The sequence below is a fragment of the Phodopus roborovskii genome, unplaced genomic scaffold (genome assembly GCF_943737965.1).
Source record: "Phodopus roborovskii unplaced genomic scaffold, PHOROB, whole genome shotgun sequence".
In the NCBI taxonomy this organism is placed as follows: Eukaryota; Metazoa; Chordata; class Mammalia; order Rodentia; family Cricetidae; genus Phodopus; species Phodopus roborovskii.
This window is the reverse complement of record NW_026126480.1, coordinates 19,214,237-19,229,986: the sequence shown is the minus strand read 5'-3', so window position 1 is coordinate 19,229,986 and position 15,750 is coordinate 19,214,237. Positions and strand designations below refer to the sequence as shown.

Sequence of the window (15,750 nt, the reverse complement as noted above, 5' to 3'; positions counted from 1 at the left end):
TAAATATCTGATATGCAAAATATCTGATATTTGACCCCTATGAAAGGGTCATTTGATTCCCCCCTACACACACACCAAGGGGTCTTCATCCACAGGTTGAGAACTGCTGGCCCATACTATCTAGCTGGCTGGCTTTAAAGGTGAATAGAGTACTTGTAGGGTGAGTCAAGAAACAGCTAAACAAATGTGAGCGCAGCATTTTTTCTCAGAATAAACTTTATACATCTGTGTTTTTCAAACCTTTAAAAATGTCATCTTTCTTGGGAGTAAGCTGGTGGATTCTCTAGCTGTTGGGCTGTGTCTGGAGGTAGAACAGGAGAGCCTGGGCTCAGGAAGCACCAGCCTCGAATTGACTTCACAGCTCTAGTAGAAATGAGGCTCTCCTTGACAGTTAATCATCTGAAGATCTGAGCCAGATCCCTGAAGAGTCGAGTGTTTTTTGTTTTTGTTTTCTTTGCCGCATAATACTCAGAATTTCCTTATTTCAGTTATGTACTTTTAAGTGGTAATAAAAACAATATCTTTTATTTTTATGTATGTTTTGAAGCAAGGTCTCATGTAGCCCAGGCTGGCTTTGAACTCCCTATGTATTCAAGAGTAACCCTGAATGCCCGATCCTCCTGCTTTTACCTCCTAAGTGCTATTACAGACATGTACCACACCTGGTTTGTGTAGTGCTAGGAGTCAAATTCAGGGTTTCATGTATGCTAAGCAAGTGTTCCACCATTTGATCAATGTCCCCAGCCCTTTATGTACTTCATTTTTTTTTAAGTGGGGCATCATTGTTTTTTGAGAAAGGGTTTCTCTGTATAGCCCTAGTTGCCCTAGAACACACTCTGGAGACCAGGCTGGCCTCAAACTCAGAGATTTGCCTGCCTCTGCCTTCCAAGTGCTAGTTTTAAAAGGTATGTGCCATGACTGCCTAGCCTTCTTTATTTTCTTTTAGAGATAGGGTCTCTCTGTGTAGCCCTTGCTGTCCTTGAATATCTGATCCTTATGCCTCTACCTCTGGAGTATAGAAATTATAGGAATGGATTGCTACAATGAGGACTTATGTGGTGCTGGCTTGGTGTTTTGTGGGCAACTTCCACATTCACAGCACTAAGATACTGTATTTTAGACATTTGACATAGTGGTATATTATTAGCAAGTACAGAGATATGGTAGCATTTATCATTATTTCTTTCATTAAATATAAAACTGAAAAGCTCTAAGATTATTATAAATTCTGTTACTAACAATGTATACTATATATTATTTTTTGTCAACCACAAAGGGATATGACTATGAATCTGAAATTTTTATTATCTGTGATGGTTATGAGGGTTGGGGAGATGGCTCAGTTGGTAAAGTGCTCGCTGTACAAGCATGGGAACCTGAATCCTGTTTCCAGAGCTCATGTAAAAAAGCTAATGGTGGTGAGTGCTTTTATGGAGGAGGAGGAGAGAGGGGCTCACTGAACAGCCAGTACTTGAACTCCAGGCCAATGAGAGAACTGTCTTTAAAAAGGTGAAAGCTGGGGGTAGTGGCACCTAATTCAATCCCAGCACTCGGGGAGGCAGAGGCAAGAGGATCTTTTTGAGTTTGAGGCCGGCCTGACTTACTCATTCCAGCCTGCAACTAAGGACAAGGATGCCTTTAAATATAATGAGAGGTTTAGAAGTTGTTTATAGACTCTCATAGGCTAGGTATATGATTCTGTGAGCAAGAGCTGACCTTTAGAGATGGTCTTTCACTTTCTTATTCAGGGTCCTTTTCAAGCCCTTTTGGGCATATCCTATCTCTTTTGTATTCTAGTTGGGAACCATTTCAGCTTCCTGTTCTCTTCCATTCTGTTTTTCCTGGATTTTAGTAGAAGATGTGCTTATGTATATTGTGTGTATTGGAGGGAATTGAACTCAGACACAGCACTAAAATTTTTAACAAACCTGGTCGCATGTTGAACATCATAATAGCTGTTCATCATGCCTGATGTTGGTGACGCACACCTTTAGTCCCAGCACTTGGGAGGCAGAGGCAGGCAGATCTCTGTGAGTTCAAGGCCAGCCTGGTCTACAGAGCAAGTTCCAGGATAGGCTCCAAAGCTCCACAGAGAAACCCTGTCTCAAAAAGCCAAAAGCCAAACCAAACCAACCAACCAACGAAACAAACAAACAAAACCAAACAACAACAAAAAAAATGAATAGCTTTTATCACTCCTATTGGTTTCAGGGGAAATCAGCTTTGTGGTCTCACCTGTTACACTATCAGGAAAACCGTCAGAGAAAACTCACATCAGGAAGCCTCAGTAACTCAGGTAAGGCAGTCTCTTCATCTGTGCAGGAGTGTTTTAGCTCATTTTCCCACCTCTCACTGGAATGATCTCAAATTCCCTGTCCAGGACAGTGACACTTTTACTTTGATGTTTTTTGTTTTAAAAATAAAGTCTCCTGGCTGGAGAGATCTTGACTCAGTAGTTAGAATGTTGTGGGGTTGGAGAGAGATGGCTTTGTGGTTAGGAGCATTTGCTATTCTTCCAGAGGACCTGGGTTTGGTGGTTTGGTTCCCAGTACTTACATGGTGGCTCATAGCAGTTGTGGCTCCAATTCTGGGGGACCCTACACCTTCTCTTTTTGCTGGTCATGAATGCAGTGCACGTATATACAGACATTTAGGCAAGGCACTTACACACTTGAAAGAAAAATAAAATCTTTTTATATAAAAAGTGCTCATTCTTCCAGAGGACTGGAGTTCAATTCTCAGCACCCACGTTGGGTGGATCACAGCCTGTGCCTTGATCTCCAGGGGATCAAACATTCTCTTTTGGTCTCTATGGATTTCAAATATACAGTGCCAACTTCTCCTCTCCCCCATAAAAAAATAAAAAAAAAATAAATCTTAAAAAAAAAAAATGAAGTCACTAGGCTTACTGAAATACAGAGCATCAATTGCACCATAGGTTTGCTTCATTTGTTTCTATACCCTTTTGATCAGTAAAAGTGAGCATCTTATTTTGGCTTCAAAAGTGAGCCATAAATTAAAAAAAAAAAAAAAATGAAATTGGGTTTTACAATGGTCCTGATGCTTGCAGTAAGTTTTTATTTATTTATTTATTTTTTTAAGCATCTTTTATTTCTCTGTCATGGGTGTGCAAATTATTCTATTAGTTAATTTAGTGTACTTCCTTGGAACTCAAGTCAATAGCCCAGTATGAATGAACCTTTATATTTCCTTCAGACTGGATACTGCTCAGTGATAGTGCCTGTGGTATTCTCATTGTTCTGGGTTCAGTCACCAGCAGTGTTAAAAATACTGGAGTTGATCTAAAAAATAATTTATTTCTCTTATTATATGTATGAGTATTTTGCCTGCATGTGTGTCTGTGCATTGTGTACATGCCTGGTACCCATGGAGGCCCAAACAGGGCATTGTGTCCTTTGGAACTGGAGTTACAGTCACTGTGGGTGCTGGGAGTTAAACCTTTCCTTGTTGCAGGATATTTGATCACACTGTGAGCCCTGAGATTGTGTTATTTATTGGAAAAACCTGTTTCTAGTTGTGGTGTTGCTCAGCCCTAGTACACACCTTTAATCTAAGAATTTTCTGCTTGAATATTCTAAACAGGATTAAATAAAGTCAACCATAGGTCAGCTATTTTTAATGGTAAAGGTAAGTTTAAAAACTGGTCATGAACCCAGTTATCCTTCTAGTAGCTCTGGATGTAGGTAGATACTTGGCTGAAGATCAGGGACAAGCATTCCTGAAGTAGCCTAGGAGATGATTTTGGTGTACTTTGTGGGTGTTTTCAGGAAAGCTATGACAGTTAGTGCTAAGGGGTAAATTACAGCAAATATTCTCAGTAACTTGGTGATGAAAATACTAAGCTTTAAACACAGGGCCTGGCACCTGGTTAGAGGTGTCCATTCTGGAACATTCTCCTGCCTCTTCTGAAGACAGAATTGGAAGTGAGTGGTAGCCCAGGTGGAAGTACTGTTTCCCTGGGTCACAATGTATGTGTACATGAGGAATTGGGATCCAGATCTGTGCTCAAGTCCCTTCTGCCACAAAATCAACTTTGCTGTGTCTTACTCTGTTAAGTAGGAAGACCATACCTTTTTTTTTTTTTTTTTTTTTTTTGGCTTATTTTACAAATTAATCAAGAATTAAATAATATGCAAAAGTATAAAGTCTGATCTCTGTTGGGAACTTAAGAATATTTGTGAATGACTGCTTAAGATATTAATGATATAGATGTGAGAGTTAGCTATTTGGATACTCAGGTTTCTTTGGAAATGACCATCTTTGTTGTTCCAGGAATACTTCTTGATTCAGAACGGAGAAAGTCTGATGCCAGTGCTGTCATGTCTCCCCTGAGGATCTCCCTAATTCAGGATATGAGGTCCGTCTCTGTTCATTTGTGAATTAGCCACTAAAGTCTTGTCTTAGCTGTTGCTTGGGTGTGACACTCAGCCCACAGGATCTAACTAGGAAGTCTTCATCATTGGTCTTTGTATCGTTTATAAAAGGTGGTTTTCTTGGCACTTTGGTTGGTGCATCTCACCACCCCAGCTCTTAGGATTAGCCTGGCTTGTTGAAACCTGTACTCTCTGTTCTTTCTCCCAAATTGTGAGACATCTGCCTGGCAGAGCCACATGGAAGAATGAGAGGAACTCTCTCCGCGTGGGTAGGGCTGTCTTGCCTAGCTGCTTTGGCTCACAGGTGAGGCTATGACAGTGAGTTCATTTTCCACCCTGCTCTATACTTTTTCCCTTAGGCATATCCAGAATATTGGGGAAATCAAAACTGATGTGGGAAAGGCCAGAGCATGGGTTCGACTGTCCATGGAGAAGAAGTTGCTCTCCAGACACCTGAAACAGCTTCTTTCAGAGCATGAGCTCACCAAGTAAGGCCACTCCACTTGGAGTAGAACAGGGCTCCAGGGTTGACAGAGGGTGGGAAGGGAATGCAGCATGTTACTGCAGCAACATGCAGTCAGACTCAGGCTGTGGAGGAAGTCCTGCAGTGGCTCCCCCTCTGCTGTCAGCAGAGGCCTACTCTGCTCTCTGCTCCCCCTCCTTTCAGTCTGCATGCCTAAAACTCTTTTTCCTCTCCTCCCCTGCCCTGCCCTGCCCTGCCCTGCCCTGCCCTGCCCTCCCCTCCCCTCCCCTCCCCTCCCCTCCCCTCCTCTCCTCTCCTCTCTGGGGCCTCTTGTGTTTCTTTTCTGTCTTGAGAAGAAAAGGGTTGGAGAATCAAAAGGAAATTTCTGAGTTACCTCCTATCTCTTACCTTCTGAGCCTGAGGTCAACCCAGAACAGCCAGTTAGTTATCTTTCTTCTTCCTTGGCTGAGACTTCTTGGAACTTTCAGATAGCCCCCAGAACCTCTCTCTCCACACTTCCCACTAGGATAGGCAGGGAGTCCACATGCTTACACTTCCCAGAGCCACCAAACCTGCAGTCCCTTGTCTATCCATCTGTGACACCACCTCCTCTCAGATGACTCCCTATGTCTTTTCAGATACAGCACATCTGGCTTTTTGTTTTGTATTGTTTTGTTTTTGGTGGTGTTGGGCATTAAGGACTTCAACACATACTAGGCAAATATTAAAGTACTTAGTAAGTCTTCAGCCCTAATTTTGGGTTTGTTTTTTGTTTTTGTTTTTAACTATAGCCCCATTAGAGGTCATTAGCTTAAAAATCATTTAGTACACAGTACTTTCTTATCTGATATTCTGATCCTTAAACTACTCCAGTGACTAGAAAATGACATTTGCTTCCACAGATTGCACTTTGGAGTATAGGAAGAGAGTAAAGAATACTACATCAAACAAAGTTCCCTGGTATTAGCCCATTTGGCATTTCTACTACAGAACACTCAATTGTGGATATTTTATAAGTACCACCATTAACCCTTGCTGAGAGTGATGCTCCTCTGACCCTGTTAGCTTCTTTTAGGTCCGACTTTTCAATATTCTGCCTCAGTATCCTGCACGTACATGTGTGTGTGTGTGTGTGTGTGTGTGTGTGTGTGTGTGTGTGTGTATACATGTCAGAGGACAACTTTTGGGTGTTCTGTCCTTTTACCATGTAGGTTTCTGGGTGGAATTTCAGACATGGCAGCAGGCCCTTTTACTCACTGAGCCATCTTACCACCCTGCCTCCTGTTCTCTGCCTTCCCCTGCTCTTTGCAGGCTGTTGGCTTCAGCAGTCTTCCAGCCTCTGCATACATGCCCTTTCTTTGTCTCTGTCTTACTTTTCCCTCTCACTTGGTGATCTCACCCACTTATGACTTCAGTCACCTCTGAGCATATGACTCCCATTTCTGAAGTTTCTAGCCCTGACCATCCTTCTGAACCCCAGTCCTGTATTTAATTCCATTCAGACCTTAGGAATGGCTTGGAGAGAATAAAAACAGGCTTCACATCACATGATTAGTTTAGCATTGTTGTTATTATTCTCTTTGAACATCTTAACATCTCCCCCCATCCCCCCCACATCCACAATCTAGAAAAAGGTCAGTTTTGACTCTGCTATCTGCTCCCTCTAAAGAGGCTGAGTCCTTAGCTCCCCCTTCTCTGGCTCCTTACTTTTTTGCAGCTCTGTTTTATTTTAGTCATCATTCTTTTTCAACCTCCCACCACACCAGCTAAATTTCCTAAAATTGGCCATACTATTCCCTTCACTTGTAGGGCACAATGCAGAAACTCATTACTTAACAAAGCAAATTACAAGTCTTTAGCCTGAGGATGTAGGGCCTACATTTGTTTTGTTCTAGCTTAACTTTCTAGCCCTATTGCTACATGGTCATTTCTGGGCTCTCAAGCCTAACTACCCTGATTTCTACACACCCTTTTCCTGTGATTTAGAACATTTGTCTAATTTTGTGCTGTCTTCTACTTCTAGACCCCTCTTGATCCAGAAAACATTGCAGGATTCAGCTCACTGTTCTTTAAATTCCCAGAAAAGTCTTATCTAGTAACTCATTATTTGTCTCTGCATTTACTGATTTATTCTATCAGTATATTTTGGGACAAGCACTTCTGTTTTTAAGACCTATGGGTAAGGTACTTTATAAACTTCCCTGGCTGGTGGTGATTGTAGTGTGAACAGCTAGAATAGTTGTCTTCCTTTTTCTCTGTATTTCTCTTTGATGAGGGCCTGAACACTGTGCTCTCAATATCCCCCCATTTTAATGGAAGTTATCCTTGTTGTCAAGCCATGAAGGGCCTAGAATTAGGCAAAGGAATTGGCTTTGATGTGCTGACTCTTACCTGCAATCTGGGTCTGAGGTACGAGCAGGGTCCTTCCCTGCATCACCTCTGGAAAGCAGTGTTCTGACTCAGCTCTCAGGTCTGTGGAAGGCTTGAGATGTGGCCTAGTAATGAATGGTCACTAGACCTTGTGCCAACAGTGTCTGTGATCTCTGATGGACTCAGATCAGTCCTTGGTTTAGAACAGGAGTCCATGACCTGTCCCATGTGACAGTATGGTATCAGCATGTGATTTGGTTGGAACTGCTGCAGCTTAAGCCCTTTTCATCTAGCCTCAGCCATGCAGACCTACTAGTTTTCAACCTTTACAAAGTGATCCTAAGGAGCTTGCAGCTTGACGTCTCATGCTTCTCTTGCCCATCTGCTTGTGGGAGTGAGCACACTTTCCTCTCCTCTTGGCTGGGGATTGATGTGTTGATGTCTTGCCTCCTGCCTAACAGGAAGTTGTACAAGCGTTATGCCTTCCTGCGCTGCGATGATGAGAAGGAGCAGTTCCTCTATCACCTGCTCTCCTTCAATGCGGTGGACTACTTCTGCTTCACCAACGTCTTCACAACCATCCGTAAGTAGTTCTGCTCCGCTCCTCACTGGCCTGCTAGTCAGGCCTTATAAACCTACCTCAGCTTGCTGTCTCCTTTTTTTTAGTTCCTATTTTTTTCTTTTTTAATTTTTGAGAGTCTCCTGTGTAGTCAAGACTGGCATCAAAACCACACTCATGACAGTCCTCCTGCTTCTGCCTCCCAAGTACTGGTATGCACCTGCATGCCTGGCTTCCCTTGGTATTTTCTGTTTGCCTTGTGAGTCCATGGGAGAAGTTAAGGGGCTGTTTTCTCTGAACTTTGTCTTCTCATGTCAGTGTTGTTCCAGGCATTGCTCTTGGAGCTGAAGGACATAAAAGTGTGCCAGGGAGCTACATTTACCTTCTACCCTGCATACTTCTAAAGAGTCCTTCTTTTGTTTTGGCCTGAGAGATGACTCAGCATCACAGATTTGTGGTAGCCTCAGAGAAAAAGGTCTCTTCCTGAAGTAGCAGAAAGAGCTCTAAGTGACAATAGGTGATTTAGGCCAGGCCAGCCCTGTGAGCAGAGCCTCTCCCTGCTGTTGGTCTTACTCTCCCCACTTTCAGAGAAGGAAGGTTCAAAATACTCTAAGGTCTTTGAGCCTCATCTTTGTCTGATGCCAAGATTCTTTCTTTACTTGGTAGGCTTTGAGTTTGCTTCATAGCTAGTTCTCTGGCCAGCCACTCTCTGCTGCTGCAACTCACACTCTTGTTTCTATCTTTGCCGATCTTCCTTCCTAGATACCAGGGTTGTGGGCTTGGTAGGAGTAGCCCTCAACTGAAATTAGAAGACCCAGGGCAAACCATTTCCCTCTCTGTGCCTGCAAAACAGAGGTTGCAGCTGTGTAGACTGCTGAGATCACTATTGTGTTATTAGGGTTCATGAGGCAAGAGACTGAAAAGTATTCTGAGATGGAATTCAGTTAAGAGTTGATTATATTTAAAGCAGAGCCTACAGATAGGCTTGTTTTTGTTTTTTTAATTGAATGATGACTTTGGGAATAGTGACAGCAGCACTGGCATTTGAAGCAGCCAGGGGTTGTGATCTTCAGAACTCTGCCAACAACAACACAGCAGGGGCTACAATCATGCCAGGATACCTGAGGCAGGTCAGGGTCCCTCCTATCAGGTGTGGGAGATTCCCAATCCCCACCAGTACCTCTGGCTTCTCTAAACAGTGATTCCGTACCACATTTTGATCGTACCAAGCAAGAAGCTGGGAGGCTCCATGTTCACCGCCAACCCATGGATCTGTATATCAGGAGAACTGGGTGAAACACAGATCCTGCAGATCCCCAGGAATGTGCTAGAGATGACTTTTGAGGTATGTGTTATCTGGGAGCCCCAACCCAAGGCTGTGGGGACCCAGTTTGTAGCAGCTGAGGTGGGAGTTTTTTGCCGGACTTCATGGAGGCCTTGTTTCACAGCCTGTGTGTCACCATAGTGGACCTTTTCTGAGGCAGTCTGAGGCCAGGACTAGGGTTGGCCCTGAGGGAAGAGTCTGCATCTTTTTTGTACAAGTCACTAGTTGGAAGGAGTTTGTCAGAACTACATACTTCCTTGCCCTGGGGCGCATACATGAGTAGGGTGGGGTGTTGGGAAAGTCCTCAGTTGTTACACATGGAATGGTTTGACCCCAGACCCTGGCCCTCCTCTAAGTCTAGCATCTTCTTTCTCAGCCATGAGCCACCCAGGAATCCAGTGCTGAGCTGCCAGACCTGGCAATAGGTAGAGCTGTGAGCCCTGCTCCTGATGGTGCTGAATCTGCCAGGTAGCAGGCAGCCAGTCAGATTGTGTCTCCAAGGATTGCCATTCTTTCTTCCTCCTTTCCTGACCTGGCTTCTTTTCTTTACTCTCTCAGTGCCAGAACCTAGGGAAGCTCACCACTGTCCAGATCGGCCATGATAATTCTGGGCTGTATGCCAAATGGCTTGTGGAGTATGTGATGGTCAGGAATGAGATCACAGGACATACCTACAAGTGAGTGACCGTGAGTGTGCTCCCCTAAGGCTGTCTGTGGTGATGGAGTATGAGCTTCTCAAGTAACCTCCTAATGTTTGACTCTGCCTTATGCACTTGAAAGATACAGAATGGTTTCCAATCAAGTAAGTAAGTATAACATTGCTGGACATGAGTCCCAAGTCACCCAAGCCGCTCAGGTAGTTCCAATGGTAATACAGCGTGGGACAAAGAGAACCTGGGAGTCTCTAGTCTGGTTTTGTGACATGGCCATGTGGATTTGCTTTGTTGATGATACTGCTGAGCAGCAAGGGAGGAAGCTGGAGAAATGAGCTGTTCTCATGGGCCATTGTTTTACTTCCAGGTTCCCATGTGGACGATGGCTGGGGAAGGGTATGGATGATGGAAGCCTGGAACGAGTGCTGGTTGGGGAACTGCTCACTTCCCTACCCGAGGTGGATGAGAGGCCTTGTCGGACTCCACCCCTGCAGCAGTCTCCCAGTGTCATCCGGAGACTTGTAACCATCTCACCCAACAACAAGCCCAGTAAGTAGGAGGAAAGTCTGCGAGTCCTGGTCCCAGCAGATCCAGGAGTCCATTGGAGAGGCAGTCAATGGCATTGTGAAGCATTTCCAGCAGCCCCAGGAGCCACCACTACTGACAGAGCCACCTCCTCTCTTGATTGTCACATGTATATGGTTCTTGCCTTGGAGACCTGGAAGAAGAATCTGATGCTCTCCTGTTTTTCCATGTCGCTGTCAAGGAGAGGAGTCATTTCTGTCATCCTCTTCCTAGTGACTGTTCACAGCCAAGTCATGGCCTTATTATGGAAGCTAGAAATTCCAAATAAAATGGAAAGTAAACCTGGCCAGGATCACATAGAGACAACTCTCCTAGGTTTGACTTTGCCCCTATGATTTTGGGAAGAGCTATCTCTGCAGAGATAGGTGGGCGAGAGTCTCTGCTTCCTGAGTCCCTGCTGTCCCATTTCTCCCATAGGCCTGTTCTCTGTCCCTAGTCTCCTGCTTGGCAGCCTCTGAGATTACTTAAGGGTGTCTGCTTGATTTTCTCAGAGCTGAACACTGGGCAGATCCAGGAGTCCATTGGAGAGGCAGTCAATGGCATTGTGAAGCACTTCCATAAACCTGAGAAAGAGGTGAGCCATCCTGCCCTCCAGCCCAGAGGCTGCTGAGTAAGATGCAGTCATCTTGATTGAAGTTATGCTCTTCAAGGTCCATGCACTGTGACTAGTCCAGAGTCATCAACAAGGTCTTCTTGTCCTAGGCTAACCTGGAGCTCATTATGTAGCCTGTCCTGGCCTCAAAGTCATGACAGTCCTCCTGCCTCCACCTCCCCAGTGCTGGGTTTATAGGCATTATTATCATGTCCAGCACATGCCTTGCCTTCTTTGGGATGGGGCTGATGCTTTCCTCAGGAGCCTGTGCCTCAGCTCTTATGTTCTTTCCTCCATGTTGATGACTGACTGGAGTCTCTAGGGTCCCCCAGTAAACACAGCCTCTTCCTGTCTTTTTCTTGATTTGCTTGTGTCTATCCAAAAAAGGGCGACACTGGCTTTGTACCCTGTTGGGCAGTGTTCTGTGTGTGACCACACTCCATCATATGCCCTTCAGCAATTCTTCACAAAAAGAGTGTGCTGGCGGCCACCATGGTTAGTGCTGCACGACAGACAAGAGTCTTGTGGTCTTTTGCTTCCTCCTGGCCTGGCCATGGGTTTAGGGATGCAGAGGTGGGAGGGCATCTCAGCTGAGATCTGCCTGTCACTCACCCTGTTTTCTTTCTTAGCGTGGCAGTCTGACACTGTTGCTTTGTGGAGAGTGTGGTCTCGTTTCAGCCCTGGAACAAGCTTTCCAGCATGGATTTAAATCACCCCGGCTCTTCAAAAATGTCTTCATTTGGGATTTCCTGGGTGAGCTGGTTTAGTATCCAAGAACGGAAAAAGCATGTAGATATGGAGGCCTTGACTGTAGCATGTGATCTAGCTGTAGAAGCCAAATCAGGCAGCCCTCAGTTAGGTCTGCTCTTTGTTTGCCCTAGTTTTCTTGAAGGAGTTGATAGGAGCACCAGACTCCATGCTCGTCCTTTAGGAGCTCTCAACAGAAGAGATTTTAAGCATCCTTTAGCTAGACTAATCTTATCCCCAAGTTCTTGCCCTCTGTCTCTATAGATCCAAAAGGACAGTTGAGAGCATTGTGTGGTCCCTACTGGAGAATTTTTTTTATCCAGGAGCGAGTCCTCTGAGCTTTCTTGTCTCTTCAGACCAGGGAAAAAGACCATGTTTATGCCAAGTAAAATTTAAAATGAGATTATTTTGGCACATGCTCGCTGACATCAGAGTACTTGCTTCATTCTCCTGAAGTGACTGTGTGGGCTTGGAGGAGTCCTGCAGAAAGTGATCGGTAGACTGGGGGACCATTGTCACAGCTTTTCTGTTCTTCACAGAGAAAGCACAAACATACTATGAGACGCTGGAGCAGAATGACGTAGTTCCTGAGGAAAACTGGCACACAAGGGCCCGCAACTTCTGCCGCTTTGTCACTGCAATCAACAACACACCCCGTAACATCGGCAAGGACGGCAAGTTTCAGATGCTGGTGTGCCTGGGAGCCAGGTACTGTGGGGATCAGAGTGTATGGCAGCCAATACTCAGATCACAGCAGTAGGTCTGTCATGCTGGGTGGGCACTGGCCACTGCCCAAGCACCTTTGTGGGGCTTCTTTAGGCTGTTAATTTCCTTCTGTGTCCCATATATTTGTGGGGATTTGTGAAGGAGAATGTGCATAATTAGGGCAGATAGAGACTACATTTTGATGGGAAGACTGAAAACCACCCCCTTGGGGAAATTGGAAGTAAATATGTATAGTTATTCTTTCAGTAAACATTTGAATGTCCCAGGCCTAATGAAAAGTGCTCAGAAGAAAGCTGGGCTGGGAAGTTTACTTGTCATGTTGAAAAGCAAAAAGTGACAAGAATCCGTCAGACTATCCATCGTAAGATGTGCTGGAAAGAAGCCTTCAGGGAGGAGGTGGTATTGAGATGAGGCTTCCGTGGAAGGAAATGACAAGTAGAATGAGGGAAGGACAGTGTTAGGAAGCACATTTCAAAGGAAGCTAGGGGCCTTCAAGACCTGAGATGGAGACAGCTCCTCCTGCATTACGAGTGCATTGTTTAATGAGAAGGCTGAAAAAATGTGGATCTGATATCAAGGGTGGTATGCACCGGAGTGGACAGCATTGAGAGAATATGAAGGCAAGAGACACTGGCGACAGTGGCATTTAGACCACCTTCAGAAGAGAGTTGGTGTAGTGGTTAAATACTTACTCTAAGCTGAGCACTGTAACCCCAGCTAATGGGAAGCTAAGGCAGGAGGACTGCTTGAGCCTAGGAATAAATACAAGGTAATCATGAGTAGCATAGTGAGACTCCTATCTCTACAACACAAAAGTAAAATAATAAGATGATGCAGAGATGACTCAGTGGTTAAGCTTGGAGAAGACCCAAGTTAAGTTCCTAGCACCTACATGGGCACCACCAAAAGTTCTAGAGAATCTAACACCCTCTTCTGCCCTTTTCTGGCATTGAATGCAGGTGGTATACAGATGTACATGCAGGCAAAATACCCATTTACACATAGAAAAAAAGTAAAAATAAAAAAATTAAAAAAAAAAAAAAAAAAAAAAAAAAACAGACTCTAGAACCAGAGTGACCAGGTTCATGTCTTAGGCAGCTGGATCTTTGAGTTTGAAGCCAACCTGGTCTACAGAGCTAGTTCTAGAATAGCCAGGGCTACACAGAGAACTTTGTCTCAAAAAACCAACCAAACAAGCAACCTCCTCCCACCCCACCCCCCAAATGCCAACTCTAAACCTCTTGCAACTGTACTGGCACATGGAAAATATTGTGTGTCTTCGCACTTCTTCTGGTGGTGTTAGCTGTGGTGACAAGAAGTGCTCTGGGGCTTCTGTTTGATGGCGGGAGGAGCACTTACTTCAGCCTAGTAACTGGTGCATACTAAGGTTGTCTAGGGAGATGAAGGAGGGGGAGGGAGAGATAGGTGAGAAGTTGTTCCTTGGCTGGGCAGTCACCATTGGAAGGCAAGCTTCTTTAAGGAGGAAGTGAGGCTGTGGGGAGGTGCCAGCTTCTTCATCTTCAGACTTAGCTCAAGGACCTGCTTTGGCCTTGGCCTTTTTCTTTTCTTTTCCCTTACTGTGACCTGCCTGAACCATTCCCACCCTGCCAGAGATCACCTCCTGCACCACTGGATTGCCTTGCTGGCCGACTGCCCTATCACTGCACATATGTATGAGGATGTGGCACTAATCAAAGACCACACACTTGTCAATTCCTTGATCCGAGTGCTGCAGACCCTGCAAGAATTCAACATCACACTGGAGACATCCCTGGTTAAGGGCATTGACATCTGACCTCACAGCACCAGCCAGCAGCAGGACCCAGAAAGACTCCCTGCAGCTCTGCCTCTTCATCCCAAAGGGACCCAAGTATTTGTAAGGGACAAGAAGAGATGTATACTTACTGTAAAAAGAAAACTAGAGGATTTTTGGAAAAAATAATCTATTTTAGAGTTTATTTGCTGATCTGCTTTTTACACACTTTCATGTGAAAGAGTGACAGGAAGAGGGAGCGAGGTTGGCACTGCTTATTTTGAAGCTGGTGCCCTCCCTTGCATGGCCACGCACTGGGAGCCTGTGGCCTCCCGGACTGAGCCTGCACACACGTGTGGGGCTATTCCACATGCTGCCCTATCACGTCGATGAGGCCATTCCACATTGTTTTTAAACTAATGTTTTCTATATTAACATTATTCTGAATATCTGGCTTTCATGGGCCATGCACAGGTGTGCGAGCAGGAAAACCGTGCTCCAATCAAAGGGATTTTCAGCAGTGCCTCTGACCAAGCACTGCAGAGTCAGCCCCACATCTGTTCCCTGCCTTCCCCCTTTTTTTGGTCAGTATTATTTGGGAAGGAGACATGCCAGGAGATGTATGTCATTGTGCCGCTGTCATGCAAAAAAATCATGTTTCCTGTTGGCACGAAGTTGCACAGAAGTAAACATGAACATTTTTTTTAAAAACAGGTTTGTCTTTTCTTCATTTATCTTATTTATTTAACCTGCCATTGTGTGTTTTAAGTATTTGTTTTTCTTCTTTTCTCTTTAAGAAAAGGAAAAGCTTGTCACAATCTAACTGGCTATGTTATTACTGTTAAATTTACGTTGTTTTGCAACTTAGAAACCAGCTACAGTATGGCCCACTTAATAAAACACCTGAAACAAACCTCACTGGTCACTGGCTTTCATGGGTATGTGTGGGCTGTGGAGGGTACAGTGTGGCCTGCCCAAGGACCAGCTGGCTGGGGGTCTGGACTGCCAAGGATGCCCCTGAGGACCTATATCCTTGGACCTTCCTTCCCTCTCTGGTGCCCAATTAGCTTTCATAGCTAATTCAGTCATGGGGAGGAGACTTGGCCAAGCTTACAGAGATTGTTACCTGATCTATGATGCTGGGGCATTTCTTTAGAAGGGTAGAATGACTGAGTGGGAACATAGAACATGGGTGGCCCTGTCTGCCCTCTGGGATTTTTTGTGTGTGTGTGTGTGTGTGTGTGTGTGTGTGTGTGTGTGTGTGTGTGTGTGTGGTGCAAGAGCCCTTTTTCTAGTGAAGGGTTTGCTGTGTCAGGTGTGATGTGGGAAAGGTGTAGGACCTTAGTAACCAGCAATTTTGGCAGAATGTTCCAGAAGCATGGCTTGAGCACGTACAGTCTTCAAACCAGTCATTGTTCTATTTAGTGTTCTTGTGGTTCTGCATATACCATTCTTTCTGCTTTTCCTTTGCCCAGCGCCCATGCATTGTGCAGTGTCCACTTTAGAAGGCACATGCTATGATGTCTTCCCCAACCCACCAGGCAGTTGTCATTTTCAAATTGTAGTCCTACACTTTCTTAGAGT

General features: G+C 44.8%; 1 protein-coding gene across 2 annotated transcripts in view; it reads left to right on the top strand.

The window, feature by feature from the left end:
• Dennd5a (DENN domain containing 5A) overlaps nt 1–15,079 on the top strand; it is a 59,316-nt gene extending 44,237 nt beyond the window's left edge. For both annotated transcript variants that reach the window (XM_051192662.1, XM_051192661.1), the window contains 11 exons: nt 2,212–2,296; nt 4,294–4,378; nt 4,754–4,882; nt 7,689–7,810; nt 8,986–9,131; nt 9,669–9,787; nt 10,131–10,312; nt 10,840–10,922; nt 11,570–11,693; nt 12,227–12,395; nt 14,025–15,079. In XM_051192662.1, the coding sequence (XP_051048619.1) occupies nt 2,212–2,296; nt 4,294–4,378; nt 4,754–4,882; nt 7,689–7,810; nt 8,986–9,131; nt 9,669–9,787; nt 10,131–10,312; nt 10,840–10,922; nt 11,570–11,693; nt 12,227–12,395; nt 14,025–14,208 (1,428 nt within the window). In that variant the 3' untranslated portion in view covers nt 14,209–15,079. The remainder of the gene's footprint in view (nt 1–2,211; nt 2,297–4,293; nt 4,379–4,753; nt 4,883–7,688; nt 7,811–8,985; nt 9,132–9,668; nt 9,788–10,130; nt 10,313–10,839; nt 10,923–11,569; nt 11,694–12,226; nt 12,396–14,024) is intronic.
• Nucleotides 15,080–15,750: the final 671 nt, after the last annotated feature.